We start from the raw sequence: 17133 nt of genomic DNA on the forward strand, positions 1-17133 counted from the left end.
GGGTGGAGCTAGGGTGGAGATGCTAGTGGAGGTTTCGGCTTCTTCCACTCTTGACTTGGCTCGCGGTAGTCAATGGAGGAGAAGAAGAATGTGCATGAAGAGGGGAGAAAGGAGATAACCAAAAATATACGATAAAGATAGAGATAACTAACGAACTCACACAGAGATCGTAAGAACCGCGAACCTCGGACTCTTCCAAAGATTGACGGGTATTGCGAATTACCCTCCTCGGGCTTCTCCTCTCATGAACTCACTAAGAGATCACGTGAACTCACTAAGAGATCAATAAGAACATAAAACTTTTCATTATCAATAATCATCATCCCAAAATACAAAACAACTAGCCTATAAATAAGCCTCATGAAAAGAAAAGAAATAAAAGACTAAAATGCCCTTCGGGCTACAATATTACATGACCACCCATAAGGGTATAAAGGGAAAAACAATAATATGAAATAAATTAGTACATATAAATAAATAACTTAAAATCGTAGCCGTTGATCTTCGATGTCCTCATCGGTTATTCTTCTATTTGTATTTGATTACGAAAGTGAAAGATTTTTAAAAAACTATTTTTTTATTTGATCCATTGTAGAATATAGTTTATATCATTTGAGACAGTACACTATTTTATACTGTATTCGATCACAAAAATAGAAACACCCCGAATCTATGTGGGCTTTTCAAATTTTATTTTCCCGCGTTGTAATAGATGGAATAGGAAAAAAAATTATTTTAGTGTAAATTATAAATAAATAAATTGTGATAAAAGCATGAATAAATATTTCAAATTGATTAAATTGGGTCAATAAGCAGATAAGGCTGCTTCAACTTGTTTTTAACTTAAGAATTTCAAATCAGCCGGTTCTACAAAAAGATCAGGAAAAAGGCAAAAGGCCAACAGCTTAGACGGTATGTGATGATTAGACCACTAAAAAAGTTAATATCCATGGCAGATCAAAATCCAACATATAGCCAAGTATACAGTTTATAAGAAATCATAGCCAAAATGATAGGATTTCAAAATATTATACATCCTAACTAAATTTCATGCATACTTCATTACCATTCCTCCTACTGGAATGTGTAGCATATTTTTTCAATCCCAAATCGCAAAAAGTTAACAATAACACCACAGAAATATAGCATTTGGCTATGTTGGAGCAATAAACTAATAGGCAATTGGATAAAAGCAATGCTAACACTCAAATGAATTTCAAGTTTAAAAGATTGGTTCCTTGAAAAACTTAAAAATAAAATTTGCTGAAGATTAAAAATTTAGGGGGAATAATGGTTTGCTCACATCTAGTGTCAACGTCTCATTCTAGGTTTGCATCGAAATTCTGCTAAAAGGGCTATGTGATCAGATGACCACTCTGGAGAAGGAAGTGCGGTATCTTTGCGTAGACTGTCCTCATCCAATAGTTCTAATAAGGATTCCACAGTTAAAGAGTCCGCTACAAGAAAACAAGTCAAATATAGCTCATAAAATTAACCATTAAAGAATAATCTGAAAAAACTGAATAAAAGCAAAATAAAACCATAAGTTGCAAAAGTAGGTATACCCGTGTAAAATATGTAGTCGAGAGTACCAATAAAATCCCTTGTACAATGGGTAAACAGAGGTTCATTAGTGGCGGGGTCCATCTTTCTTCGTTGCAAATCTAATCCAAGGCCAACCCCCACCATCCTCGCAAATGTTGAATATGCACTAACCTGTAAGACTTTCAAGCTCATAAAATCAAACAAAGAATACTCAGCTCAAGCAGTCTAAACAGACATTACCAGAGGTAGCTGGTGATTTAGTTTGTTTGGAGGACGCAATATCCCAAGGGGATCCACTCCCAAATCAGGATGCAATTGATCAACCTTGCCCATTGCTAGAAGCGCATGAGATGCACTACATCCAATAAATATTCCCATTAGTTTGAACTACTAGAAATAATTGTAACAGCCAATACGTAAGCCCTAGGAATGTAAATATTTTATGCAAAAAAAAAAACTAGGAAAAACTGTCCGCGTGTCCGTACCTTCCTGGAACTGAATTAAAATCCCCACACACCAACATTGGAATATCAGCAGTAATAGCAATTTTCTCCAATCCTTTTAAAAGAGTGTGCACCTGATACAATTAAAGTAAATAATATGAATAACTAATGAAGAAAAATAATGAAATAGCACTGTAAAGTTACTAGAATGGAAACCTGCCAAAGGTTCACATCTTTGTGGTCATGGACATTCATATGAGTATTTGCCTGAGGAAAAAGAAATGTGAAATCCCCATCAACACAGCAACAATACTATAAAATTAGAATGCAACCAAGCAACAGGGAGGCCATAGTCATAGTCAAAAAAAATATAAAAGAGGAAAAAAATTAATGATAATAAAGCATTAAATTGCATAGCCATAAACTTGGAATTAGCAATGACGCCAATTCCATATTTTAACATGTATATAACTTGTACCTAAGTACTGAATTACGCAATCATGTCAGCATATCTCTCAAGTAATTGTTTGCACGGTAAAAATTTGATTCAATACAAAATCAAGAACGCCTTCAATGATATTTAATCATGCTTCCAATGAAAGGTTAATGGAAAATAACAGAGATCATTGTACGAGTGAAAAGCATACTTCACCAAAAAAAAAAAAGTGGATGCCTACCACAAGACTATGCCTTGTAGATTAATGTAAAGAGTGGTCTTAAAGTTCATTACAAAAACAAGTTATATAATATAATAAGATAAATAAAAGGGCTCCATTCTCTTACCACACAAAGAAGTTGCCTTTGGCTAGGATTATCAATACCCTGGTTGCTAAACTTTTCCTCCAAGACTACAATTAAAGCGATATTGTCCTACAATCAAATTTAGAAAACCTATTTAACAAATAAGGTATGTTATAAAATTAAACTGAAGCATGAGACAATAACCTTAATTAGACGGTTCAAAGCAAGTTTCTTCTGACCGGGCTGGATCACTGCATCAGTCAAAGATTGCGCAGCTTTGTTGAATTCGACCTAAATGAAAGACAAACAAGCTCAGCAGACAATATAATAGCATCTGACAGAAAATGGAAATTAAAAAGAAGGCTAACCTCATATTTTTTAACATGTGAAAACCGATCTCTTCTAAAAAAAGTAGCACAACCATCAATTCTATTCACATTTCCATTATAAACCTACAAAATAAATAAATCAGTCCATATATGAGAATCAACATGTAGGGACAAGTTCAAAGATCATCAAGCATCAAAGGAAACCTCTATTGTCTTCTTCTTGTAAAGTGCTTGATAGCCATGCTTATCAAGTTCCGGAGAAAAAAATTCCTCAAAATGATCACTTTGGACCTGCAGTTTTGATGTTTACTTGTGAAGGAATAAAAATAGAACTTTACCGCACTAAATAACTCAAAATCATGGGCAACATGGTCATGTATACAACAACAACATCAAGCCGTTATCCCACTACGTGGGTCGGCTACATTAATCCTTTTTCTCCAGTGTCCTGTTAAGAGTCATATTCTCATTTAAATCTAATAAAAAAAGGTCATTTCTAATATTTTTTTAAACAAATATTTTTAGGTCTGCCTCTACCTTTCTTAACAAAAGTCAAATCTAGTGCATCTATTTTCCTAACTGGGTCATCGAAAGGCCGCCGTTTTATGTAATCAAACCATCTAAGGCGACTCTCTCTAATCTTATCTTCCACTGGAGCTACTCCAACCTTTTCACATATATGATCATTTCATATCATGTCTCTAAGAGTAAAGTCACTCATCCACCTAAGCATCCTCATCTCTATAGTACTTAACTTACCATTATGCTTCTATTTTTAATGGTCAACATTCTACACCATAAAGCATTGCAGGTCTCACCACCATCTTATATAAATTTCCCTTAAGTTTAAGGGGGACTTTTCTATCACACAACAAGCCTAATCCATTCCTCCATTTCAACCATCCAACTTGAATTCCACTAATAATATACCCATCTATTTCACCATCACTCTAAACAATAGACCCAAGATGTCTAAAAAGTATACAATTACTAATGACTTGATAGCCCAAAGTCACAAACCCCACACTAAATCTATTACTACTAAAATTAACTCCATATATTCAATTTCAGATATACTCAAATGAGAATCTTTAGACTCTAAGGTTGACCTCATAATTCAAGTTTATGCTAGACCGGTCCCCAATGGATCGGGGTCCAATCGGCCCTTGACAAGGGGCCGGTTCACACGTATAAAAGGCGGACCAAGGCTGGTCCACCTCCTTTGAATTAGCCGCCAATAGGAGGTGGGGCTCATGGGATTAATGAGCAATTAAGAGGGGCGGCTAGGGTTAGAGAAGGGGATTTGCTTTAAATAAGAAGAGATTAGGAGAATTAGGGCATGCTTGATTATTGTGTTCTTTTGGAGTTTCTTCTTGGTGTCTTGGGCTCTAGATTCATCTAGAGATTGGGAGAGAACGATCCTCCTCTCAAATTGAGGACCAATTGTATCTTTGCATTTTTTTTCTTTCCGTTGATTTGATTTCTGCAATAAAAACTACCGTTTTGAATGTTCTTCCATTTGATTTGTGGAGTTTTCTCACAGTTTTCACCAAAATTCTTAGGGTTTATATGAGATCTTCAAGTATTTCCTATCAGTTTACCTATAACTCCCTCTCTAGTCTTATCAACAAGAAGAATATCATCAACAAAAAGCATATACCAGGGTACAACCTCTTGCAAATGCCTAGTGAGAACACATCCATCACTAAAGCAAAAAGATATGGGCTTAAGGCTGATCATTGATGTAATCCAATTGAAATAGGAAAATACTTGATCAAACCACCTTCTGTTTGAACACAAATAACAACTACATAAATATCCTCAATGACTTAAATATAAGCATTATTAACCACTTTCTTTTCTAGAACTCTCCATATCACTTCTCTTGGAAATTTATCGTATGCTTTCACTAAATCAATAAATGACATATGTAGATCCTCCTTAGTCTATCTATACTTCTCCATGAAACCTCACAATAAATATATAGCTTACACAGTAGACCTACCCGGCATGAATCCAAATTGATAGTATCACACTACAACTTATGTTTCATAACTCTCTCCCTTAGTTTTAAAGTAAGACACAATAACTTAATTCCATTATAATTCGCACAATTTTGTGCATAATCTTTATTCTTAAAAGTAGGAATCAACACACTCATTATTCACTCATCTGCCATCTTTTTAATCTTCAAAATAATATTAAAAAGTTTAGTAAGCCAAGAAATTCTTTCATTCTTAAGCATTTCACACCTTTATTGGAATATCATCAAGCCCAACAACTTTTCCACACCTCATTTTCTTTTAATCATATCTAACTTAGATTTTACTAATAAGCTAATAAAAACAAAATTTTATTTTCATTTAGAGTACTAAGATCACTAAAGTCAATCGTATTCTCATAATTTTCATTGAAAATTTTAGCCAAATTTCATCTATCTTAGTTGAATATCCTCTTCTAATAAAAACACTTTTTGATCTTTGTCTATAATGCATTTCATTTGAACTAAATCCTTACTACTCTTATCTCTTTGTTTGGATATATATATATATATATATCTTCCGCCATCCTTAGTATCTAATTTATTATATAAATGATTAAAAGATAAAATCTTTGCATGCATATTGCTTTCTTAGACTCCTTACGAGGCTCTTTATATATTTCTCAATTATCAAACTCTTTATATCTAAACTAATTTTATAAAAAATCTTCTTCATTTTTATTTTTTCTTGCAAACTTTGATTCCACCACCAACTATTTTTGTTATTAGAAACTTTTATCTTTGATACTCAAAGCACATCTTTTACAACATTCTTAATATCATTAACTATATTTTCCCAAATAGCAGTAGCTTTCTCATGCACAGACAAAATCTTAAGATCTAAAATATTACTCTCAAAAATATTTTTGGTAATATTTATTAAATGCCCCCATCTAATCCTAGAACAACAATTTACTTTATTTTTTTTTATTTCCCGCACCTTCATCTTAAAATCTATAAACTTTCACTCGGAATAACTTTACAATCTTTGCAATCTAAATGATCTATTTTTCTTATAAGAAAATAATTAATTTGAGTTTTATTATATCCATTTTTATAATTGATGAGATGTTCATCTCTTTTTTTAAATAAGGTATTAGCAATTACAAAATCAAGCTATCTAATATGGCCATATAACCTTTATTAGTCACTCCAAACCCATAGCCACTATGAATATTTTTAAAAATCATATACCTCTCTACCAACATGTCCATTAAAATGTACTCCAATAAAAATTTCTTCAAGATTTCTTCGAAGTCATGTATAATAATAAAAAATAGAACTCCACTGTGAAGTCTCATAAACCAGAAAATGCATTAAGGAATCCATGCAGTTAAAAGTTCAACATGAAAAATAATATCAAGTGCATCCTGCCTTGATCTCAAAAGCAATTCTTTACAAATAGAGAAATCAGTATTTACAATTGTTTCCTTGCAGCCCTTGCCGAAAAAAAAAAATAGCACAAAAAATAAATTGTTGGCGGCAAAAACATCATTAGTCATAAATAACATTAACCAAAACAACTAAAAACTTTATGTTTTATATTAAGGCCCTTTAAATTCCAGAAACTTCGTAATCAACTAGGAGCTTAAGCCTATAATTTGTGGCTATGATCAACATGTATTCTTGAACAACGACTCATCTAGAGCACATTTGGTTTTCTAGGCATGGGTAGAATTTGGGGGAGGGGCTAAAGGGGCAATGGCCCCCTTCAAAAATAAAATAGTTTTTTTTCATTTTATATTATTATCATTTATTTATTATTAAATTATAATTATAATTAATCATCCTGATTCTTTTATTCATTCCCTCATAGTTGTGATTTTTATATTGAAATAAATTATATTTGAATATTCTAATCAAAATTTTATCGTGATAAATTAAAAATTTTAGATTTTATTTTTAAGATCAATGTCTATGACATAAGTTGAAAGAATTTTCTCTACTATGATTATTATAAAAATTTGACTACAAAATAGAATTTCAAATTAGTGGATGAATGATATTTTAATCACTTATATTGAAAAAGAAATATTTGATTGCATTAATAATAAGACAATCATTCAACTCTTTTAGAATATGAAGAGTAATCATTATAAATTGAAAGTTTTAATTTTTTTCTTTTTAAAAAAATAAATTTAAATAATTTTTTATTGCCAATATTGATCTTAAGCATGAATGAAAAAAGTTAGAAGAAATATTTAAAAATCTAATTTATGTCCCACTAGAAAAAAAATTGGCTCCTCCATCGTCCTAAGCATGTAATAGTCAATAACAATTTTCTTCCAGAACACAATATAGGCCTATTGTTACCATATGCTAAAAAAGAGTGGAGGGTAAATACATTCATACTTGAGACGTCTTAGTTTGAGAACAGGTTAAATGACAATAGCCAACCAAGCCAAAATTATTTAGCACGAAGGTTGAGGCTAAGATCAATTTCCTATTATAGCCAAAATAAAATCCCTAGATGTGCAAAATAAAATTAATGATTTCTGTGAAACTAGGTGTAAGAATTTTATAGCCCTTTTTAGTAAGTTAATATAAAATAATAATAAAAGAGAGAATGAATGATGAGATTCAAAAGAAAAGCAAAAAAAATGCATGCCAAATGACTAAAAAAATGGTTACATGCATAGACTACTAATTTCTCCAGAAAATTAAAAGTGCGTTGAAATGTACCTCCTGAAGACAGATAATGTCAGCATGATAGCCAATGATTTCTTTCAATAGATTCTGCCTCCGATAAGGCCATGCAAGAGCCCAGGAAGGGCAGTAGCCGTATAGCTCACTTGTTGCATACTGATCAGCAAGAATGTTATATGAGAGTACTTTAAAGGTACCAGAGGATGCACTATCATGATCTAAATGCCCGAGAAAATCAGCACCACCAACTTTAATCATGCGACGAGGGCATGGAGAAGGGGCTGGAATTACACGTGCTGTTGTAACTGTACTTGAATTTCCAACAGGTATTCTAGTTTCTGAATCTACTGGTAGACATTCAAACTTCAGTTCATGACCAATGTCATCAGCAGATGGAGTATAGGTCCTAGAACGCCCCACTTCAAACCATGTTTCCCCTCCACTCCTTTCTGAAATACTTGCAGGATATACAGGTGTGGAAGCATTATTCAAGTTGGATGTTGAGCTAGTATTGACGGCACCTGAAACACCACTACTAAAACGTCCAAATAATTCTTCTTCCTCAGTTCCATTTTCATTAACAGCACTGCTAGCTCGTTCATGCAAGACAAGATGGTGTCGCCAAGCATCTGAGAAACATTTGGGTGTACAATGAAAACTCTTTGCAGGAGGTACTTTTGCCTTGAGACAGCCTATGCACTGCAAAGTTGCTTGTTTTGATGGATGAATACTGCAGATAGAAACTTTCCTATCAGTTTGAATGCGATACCTGCATGATAACAAGATCAAATCAGACTAAAATGCCTCTGCAAAGCTCATGGGATAAAGGAATCATGTGGGGATGGTGAACTAGTATTATGCTGAAAGATTTCAGTAAAGAAAAAAAAAAGCTCCGGCTGTAGCGAAGGTCAATTTAAATGTAATAAATTATTCTCGGCGCTCTCTAACATTTATTTTGTATCCTCATTCATAGCATGGAGTCCAGCACTTAAGTGCATGTAAGTCAAAAGAAAGAAGCACCCAATAACACTCACAAAAAGCACGCTCTATATTTTTCATATTCTTGCTTTTATCATTTTTTCCAGTATGTGAAAATTGTTTGCAAGATACAAGAAAACAAGCAACCTACACAAGAGTACTCATCCCAATCACACCGCAAACTTATATATTGGTAATTATCCGCCTCTTGAAGTTCCAAAAAGCAGCCCTACTTGACAAACTAGCATCACTGACACATACCATCCTCTTAGTTTCCCTCATAAAATATACAATTTTTTAGTTTTGCTCATGAATTCTAAAACTCGAATTATTTTTGCTTCTATTGCATGTTAGGCATGCTAGAATATTAGCAACAATAGAGAGAGAGTTTATCGTCTTAATATTGATGAAACCTTACAAACAAGAGAATAGAAGGCCAACAACGCACATGAGACAAGATTTTTTTTTTTTTTTGGAAAACCAAATAGGAAAAAAATACGGAGCTTAGCCCAAATTAAAAAAATTTCACTTCGTAGGCTAAAAATTACAATGATATGCCTATCAACTTTGTTGAAGGAGGTGGGATTACAAAGTTTGAATTATATGGAATGTCTCCTGAAACTAATGGCTAAGAGGTATAGGAAGGCAATGAAGTTGGCGGGTAAACTGTGAATGGCAATAACGGAAGTCGATGTCCATTGATGGAGTGCAACAATGTATACCATTATTGATGGGACATCAGCAGCGATTTCGACACATGTACCTTCAAGAGATGCCGGAGATCGACGACCACGATCATGATCTGCATTTTCATCATTTTATGTAGTAGTTTATTTTTATTTTATGTTTTTCCGTTTTTGCCCTCATGGGTATTTGGTAGCTATTGTAGCCCAAGGGGCATTTTAGTCTTTTGCTTCTTTGTCATTTTGAGGCCTATTTATAAGGCTATTTTCTCATGTAATAGTTAGTTTTTGATGAATGAAAATTTTAGAGTTCATGTTCTCTTTGTGAGTGCAAACCTCCACGATCTCTTAGTGAGTTCGTAGGAGAAGCTAGATCTCTTTGTGAGTTCTAGGTTTTCTTGTCCTTCTCTTTTCTTTTGTTTATCTTGATCAAGTCATCGTTGCGTGGATTTGGATTGAAGCCACTAGTGGAAGATTGGATTTTCAGGTTTTGGATCCCAAGAATTTCCCCACACTCTCCCCTCCCTTGCTCTTGCCGCCGCCCCCCTCCCTGGATTGCCCAGGCCGCCGGCCTGCAGCCCCAACCGCAGGCCAGCAACCACCGGCCAGCCCTTCTCCAGCCCGCCGGCTTCCTCCCCCTTGCAGCCGCCTCCTTCCCCCTCCACCTCTCTACCCGCCGGCCCCTCTTGGGTTTTGAATTGAAATTCAAATTCACCAAGAGCTGTTACCCTCTTGCCAAAATTAATTCCTGAATTTATGTCATCATCTTAATTGGATTTCAATTCCAATTTGAAATTCAAATTGCTGCATAATTGCTTAATCATAAATTAGGAAATTTTTCCTTTTGGTTAAAATCTGAATTTACTTCAGCTTTTACTCAAATCCATTAATTAATCAAGTGGGCCCCACCTCATCAAAACCGAAACCCCCCTCTCTCCTTGCTCTATGGCCGGCCACCATACCCTTAATTAGGAGCTTAATTCATGGCTTCAAATAAGGCCTCATTAATTCCTAATTTCCCTCCTAAGCCTAAATTTCAAATTTCAAAAATTTGAAATTTCAAAGTCCAAATTAAAATTAGGAAATCTGAAATTAATTTCAGATTTCCTAATTTTAATTTGGACTTTGAAATTTCAAATTTTTGAAATTCGAAATTTAGGCTTAGGAGGGAAATTAGGAATTAATGAGGCCTTATTTGAAGCCATGAATTAAGCTCCTAATCTAATGTGGAGACTCTTCTTCCGCTAAAGCCTAGATTATTTGAGCGTATGGGCTCCAAAGGTGAAAGTTCTCAATATTAAATCGTGGATTCTTGTTTATTGTCGTAGCGTACAATTATTCTTTACGTTTTCTTGAATTGTTTGATTAATCGATCTCGCTCTTCTTTGCCTAAGCAAGTTAAAAACTACGAATTCCAAGGATCAAACTTTTGCCATAAGTGACAATTTTATTTTGGATTATTTTGTTTAAATTGCTCTTTTTAATTTCTTAAAGTAACTCCATCGCATGTTTGTTTCACATCAATTATCAGATAAGAAAGGGGAGGGGACGGAGAATTTTAGCTTCGTTCAATAGCAATGATGAATGTTGATGGTGAAAGTTAGGTGTTAAGAGTATGTCAGTGACACGTTTTTTTAACAAGAGAGGACGAAATGACTAAGATAGGCAGAAAGAAGTTTGGGCATGCAAATTTTAAAAGCAATTGGTCAGGTTCTGTATGGCAGTTGCAGAATTGAAACTCAATGAGTCAAAGTATTCTCTCCACACAAAGCCTAATTCAAATATAAGGAATTGAGGTTGGTTTATAGATTTTTTAATGGGGCCTTCTGTTCATTTTTTTTTTTAATCTAGACATTCAATCAACTGGCTTAAATAGATCATCTGCTATATTTTTTGGACCTCCCAATGCCTTAATAATCTCATAATTGAGCATGCTTGGGCTCATCGAATTCATCTAATCAATGCACGCTTATTTTGAATACAAGTGTGCCTTAAGAAATTCCCAATTCAACTAGTAATTAACTTAAGCTCCTTTGAACTTTGATCTGATGTTCTTCATATCATTAGATTCATCTCATCAAACCATACTATCTCAATAATTAGTTTGCTAAAAACATAGTTTGGATGATCTTAGAGTCAAATTCTACATTTTTTGTAAAAACACTTCGTGCTTTGCGATATGAAAAAAAGCTTCAAAATTCTTGCTTGAGAGAATCAAGTAACATATCAATCTTATTACTAGATATTTCTCATGCCACCATTTTATAAGCTCTTGTAAGAGAATCCACCGCTATGGTACCAAAAGATTGGCATATAAATATTGAAGTCAATTTAGCAACCACAACGTCAATCAATGACGTCATTAGATGAAATATCAATTAAATTTAATTTCATTTTATTCTCAACAATTATTTGACTGAGACTTCTAAAAGAACCAGCTTTTAAGTCATGCTTGTTTGACAGAAGAGGTGTCAAACTTATCATAACACAGGGCTTTGTTTGGTAATGTTGAAAACCAAGTTAAAAGCTACATTAAATAAAGATAATCAGAAATGTCTATTAAAATCATTTAAAAACATATGCAATATTAATGTTGTGCAAATCTCTATTATCTTTAATCTACTAATCAAATAAATTACAAAAGAAGATAAAAAGAAATTAATTTTATTTTAACCATATAAAAATAATAAATGTCATGGTATATCACTAAACAATGTTGTTGGGGGGAATAAGTGAATGCCTAAGGGTAGTAAGTAGTAACGAACTACCACTCCAACTATCTCTAGAGGGGGGAAACCCTGCTTGCAAGATGATGATGAAGAAGAGGCTCTAGGAGGTTTAGTTTTCATCAAAGAAACTGACAGCAGATATTGTGATCAAAGAAAATGAAAACACAAGGATTTTTATTAAAGAAAACATGGCCAATCAAAATAGATAGAGAGTAGTGGTGCCAAAAAAATATATGAGAAGGACAAAAAGAGAAAGGTATGTGGGTTTTGGGGCTATGATGGTGTTTGGATATGTTAGAAAAGCTCGTCATAGATAAAGGATTCATGCCAACAAGGCAACAATGATGCCAAAATTAATTACCAAGTTTAAAAAGTTGTATTCAACGATAACAGCAGACAAAGGAGAGGGAGAAATGTGAGAGTGGAAAAGTTATTTTTTTAGACCTAAAGTGAAGGGGTTTAAAAAAAAATTCAAGGACAACATTAATCCCAAATGAATAAGGCAATATATGCAAGGTTCAATAGTTTTTTACTAAAAATGATTTATGGAAAGGAGGCTCGTCATCGTTAGGGGCTTGCCATTAGCCACATCAAAAATCATTACCATGATAATAAGCTACCTATGACAATAGCAACAAAATTGATGGAGAAATGAGAGCAAGGGAGCATCATTGTTTTAAAAGCAAAGGTGAATATAAATTTCCTAAAAGAATAAAAAAACAATAATAATAGCAACAACAGAAGTCCAAGTCAATGCATATAGGGTTCAATACATATTAGCCATTTAGAAAACATATAAAGACAATGCTCATAATGATAAAAGAACTACGAAAGTGTGGAGACACAATAGATCTAGATAATGAACAATGTGTTTCTATAAAAATTAGGGGAAGATAATGAAAAATAAAAATAGAAAAAAAATAACTGCAAAAGTATGCTCCATTATAACCATCACTCAATACAAGAGTGCAAGGGGAAACAAGGGTAAATGTGGATGGGGTTCTTAATTTTAGAGGTTATGCTAAAAATACGCTCTGAAGGATGCCTCATCTTTATATAGTCAGTAATTATTGTCTTCATATAGTTGGAAATCATTGGATAAGGCAACTTTCCAAGGTTTAAAGGGGCATAACTACAAAATGGAGAGGTGAAATCACGACAGCATCAATGAAGGTGTTTCATAAAGGCAGAATACAGTGATACACACTCTAGGGAGGAGAATAAGCAAGGAGAGGGGTAACAAAGAAAGCTTTAACTCAAGTGCTTTCTGAAAATGTGAAAAACCAGCAATAGCCTCTAAAGTTCTAATGAATAAGGTTTCAAGAATTTTATCAAAGAACAATTGTCCATATGCTATTTCACAATGATTCCTACCACACTAGTACACTACATACCCTCCATTTCACAAAATGAGGCCTAAGCAAAATATGAGCTTAGACTATTGACAAAATTATTTAATTTTTTCAAAAACTTTGTTTTCCATCCTAAATAATCCATCATTTCATTCTCTATAAACCAGCATAAACTATTTTGATTTTAACTTTCCCATAAACATTATCCTTTTTGTGATATGTGTGTAAACAATATATATATTTTGCAACCATGTGAATTTGCATTAACTATGCTTATTAATATTCCTACTTAAAGAAGCATACTATGAAGGCCTGTTTAAACATATCATTGTGCACAATTTGTTGCTTGACTTTCTCATCTGTAATACCAATGCCTATCAACTAGGAGTAAAATAAACAACTTGACATGAGATGCCTAAGGCATGCAGTTTTAATGTATCAATATAAAAAAACCTAGATTTAATTTTGCACGCAGAATATTACACATTTTATCTCTTTATAACAATCAAAATTTTTTCATTATTCAAAACCAGTTTTATTTTTTCTAACATATAATAGGAAAACATGGAAAGCAATGCAAGAAAAAAATGCTTATCAGCTTCCATCATCTATACTTATTTTCGACATTTCATTATAGAATTTATCAATCTATGAAAAAAAAAATCAAGCTGCTGGAGAACTTATTTGAACGAGGGGAGGATTAAAATCCTTCAGCCAGTATAAATTTCACATGATTGCTCGGAGAAAGGGTAGTTCCTCCGCAAAAGTAATTGATGATACATGAATTACACATTTAGACCTCTTTTTCTTATCATGCACCACGCTTGACTTAACATATACGAGTCTATAAAGCAATCAGCTGAAACAGACCTATAAAATCATTCTAACTACATATTATTAGGCATCTAAGTAAATGTAGCCATTAACAATTAGGGCGCCTTAACCCAAGAACAAAGGTGATCAGGGCAAAAATAAGAAAGTGCTAGAACGTGAAAAGGATGTGCATGTACTGTGTAAAACAAACAAACCAACGGTCTCATAACATGAGGTAGATAACCATGCTTGAGAAAAAACTATGTAACTTTAATAAACAATACTTTGAGACAATATGCTGGTAAACAAAAACAAGCCGGAGCTTCAACTCACCACCTATAGCTCATATAGCAACCCCCAACGGGTGCGGCCTCAACGACATCCTCGTTGGATACGGAGTTATCCGGGCGCTTGATAAGAACGTAAGGCGTAATCTCGCAGCCAACCACGGGAATCTCCGACGGCAGATGAACACGCAGCACACTCAGCATGCTTCCCGTCTCTCAAATCCAGCACAAAATCCTCGCTCAAACCCTATACCTAACACTAGCGACGCTTTCACAAGTTGGATGTTGCAGTAACTCGACGGCAGGCGGAGGCGCGGCTGATCCGCCATTAGAAGGCCCTAGAATCCGCCAGGGTTGACCAATCCAGTATAAGCCCTAGCAAAAGAAGTGTTCGTGATTGGTCGTGGAACGGGAAGAAGAATCTGCTGAGTCTAGTACGCGCTAGAGAGATAAACCTCTCGCCGGCGCAGAATTCGAACTGAAGATTCTCCTGTGGATTTGGTCAGGCGCGAAGGATTAGAAGGTGGAACTCTGGAATTGGTTGGATTAGGGTTTATGGATAGGGAAGGGGGAAGAAAGAAGGTTTTGGATTTGAGAAATTCTCTCTCTTTATATGTAGTGGACCGCGCGAGTACGGCGATGCAAGTTTCGGCCTATCGCCGCTAACCTTTCCCTTTGCGCCACCCGAAAAAATAGGAAAAATAGGCTTTATTTCAATATTCTAACTTTATTTATCTCTACCACGCGTAATTACAGAAAAATATTAACTGTTTATGTTATTTCAATATTTTTTTAATAAATATACTCAATTCTTTTTAAATTATTCTCTCTTTTGCCAAATTTTTTCAAATAAAATTAATTTGAATCATTTTCAAATCTTTAGTTAAAGATTGTTTAAATATGATTTTATTAAAAAAAAAATTATTATATTTAAGCCAGTTTGACTCAAATCTTCTACCTCCTGTGTATAGTCAAAGCTCTCAACCTATAGACTAAGACTTTGTTTTGGACAGCATTCATATTGATTTTTAAAATAGCTTTTTAATACAAAACTTTTAAATTCAAAAAAATTTTGTATTAAAATTTTTATACCTGAAAAGTTGTTTAGAAAGCAAGAAGAAAGCTGTCTCAAACAAAGCCTAAGTTAAGTTGGGTAACATTTACACGCCACTATTAGCAAAGTATTGCTCAAACCAAGTTAAAAAAAGATTCAAATAGTAATGTATTCACTATTTATGTTCTTAACCATCTTTGATAAATATATATAAATGTTTTTTTTCTACAATATTACTCTTTTGTATATACAAACTATTTATTAAAAAATTGTCATAAATTAAAATAATTCAAACTAGTTTGAATTCTATTCAAATCTTTTAAGCTTGTTCAAACATGATTTGAATAAAGGGACCTTTTGATGAATTCTTATATGAATGGATTCTTATATTCATTTGATGTTTTTCAAATTACTTTTGATGAACGCTACTGGTCTCGTCAGCAATTATTTTGTGCTTCAACTCGAATAATTTGATCATCATAAAAGTATACCATCTCTCCCATCATAGATGAATAAAAATGACTAGAATAGAGATATGCCATAAAATATTCCTCATAGTAACTTCGAATTCACTCCAAATATTTTTTTTCTACAATATTAATCTTTTATATATACAAACTACTTATTAAAAATTGTCATAAATTAAACTAATTCAAACTAGCTTGATATAAGTTCTTTTTAAAAATAGCACTTTGATAGAAAAATTGTCACAACCCATTAAATGATTGCTACAATTTATTTATAAATTTCAAAATCCTAGCACAAAAATTTTGAGTGGTTTTATCAATTCATGCATACATATATATAACTATTTAATTGCAATGGTTTATAAGATTTGTAATAATGAAAACTTTAAAGATATTTTATTTATTTAAGATTTATAATAATGTGGTAGCCAAAAATTATTTTTTTATTATTTTTTTTAAATATGATGAAAGTGTCATTCGTATATTGATTGTTCCTACTTTTTTCATTGAGGAGACCGTTAAATTCCTTATTGTGAATTCTTATATTTATTTGATATTTTTCAAATTACTTTTGATGAGCACTAACAGTCTCATTAGCAATTATTTTGCGCTTATGCTCGAATAATTATATCATCATAAGAGCATACCATCTCTTCCATCATAGATGAATAAAAATGTCTAGTGCAAAGATATCACATAAAATATCCCTCATAGTAACTTCGAATTCGCTCATGATATTTGGCCTGCTTGAGAAAAAGAATCTTTGAAAGTATCCCTTAAGTGCTCTATCTCATTTTAGTGAATTCACTCTTCACATGCCTTATGGAAGAAATGCATAGGCGATAAAATATAGATTTGATGACATTTTAAAGGCTTAAAGCAAATAGGGGATGCCACTTCTCCAAGATTGTTCTTAAGAATGATGCCATCATATCAAATTTTGACTTGATGATGAGTGTAAGACAACTCTTTATACCCTAGATCGACAATATATGAATGGATTGTGATGTCTTTTGGCCTATCAA

At 33.3% G+C, this 17133-nt stretch overlaps 1 protein-coding gene across 2 annotated transcripts in view; it reads right to left on the reverse strand.

The window, feature by feature from the left end:
* The window catches only part of LOC110095463 (carbon catabolite repressor protein 4 homolog 1), a 24011-nt gene extending 8737 nt beyond the window's left edge, over positions 1-15274 (reverse strand). Inside the window, exons 1-11 of one of the 2 annotated variants that reach the window (XM_020821014.2) lie at positions 14637-15274; positions 7782-8514; positions 3263-3349; positions 3098-3181; positions 2934-3020; positions 2772-2858; positions 2205-2255; positions 2031-2122; positions 1786-1900; positions 1566-1716; positions 1304-1457 (exon numbers count right to left, since the gene is read on the reverse strand). In XM_020821014.2, the coding sequence (XP_020676673.1) occupies positions 1312-1457; positions 1566-1716; positions 1786-1900; positions 2031-2122; positions 2205-2255; positions 2772-2858; positions 2934-3020; positions 3098-3181; positions 3263-3349; positions 7782-8514; positions 14637-14791 (1788 nt within the window). In that variant the 5' untranslated portion in view covers positions 14792-15274 and the 3' untranslated portion in view covers positions 1304-1311. Of the gene's footprint in view, positions 1-1303; positions 1458-1565; positions 1717-1785; positions 1901-2030; positions 2123-2204; positions 2256-2771; positions 2859-2933; positions 3021-3097; positions 3182-3262; positions 3350-7781; positions 8515-14633 lie in introns of both variants that reach the window. The other variant, XM_020821013.2, reaches the window with a different exon arrangement.
* Between the last annotated feature and the right edge of the window lie 1859 nt (positions 15275-17133).

This window comes from Dendrobium catenatum, unplaced genomic scaffold (genome assembly GCF_001605985.2).
Source record: "Dendrobium catenatum unplaced genomic scaffold, ASM160598v2 fragScaff_scaffold_370, whole genome shotgun sequence".
NCBI classification, from domain to species: domain Eukaryota; kingdom Viridiplantae; phylum Streptophyta; class Magnoliopsida; order Asparagales; family Orchidaceae; genus Dendrobium; species Dendrobium catenatum.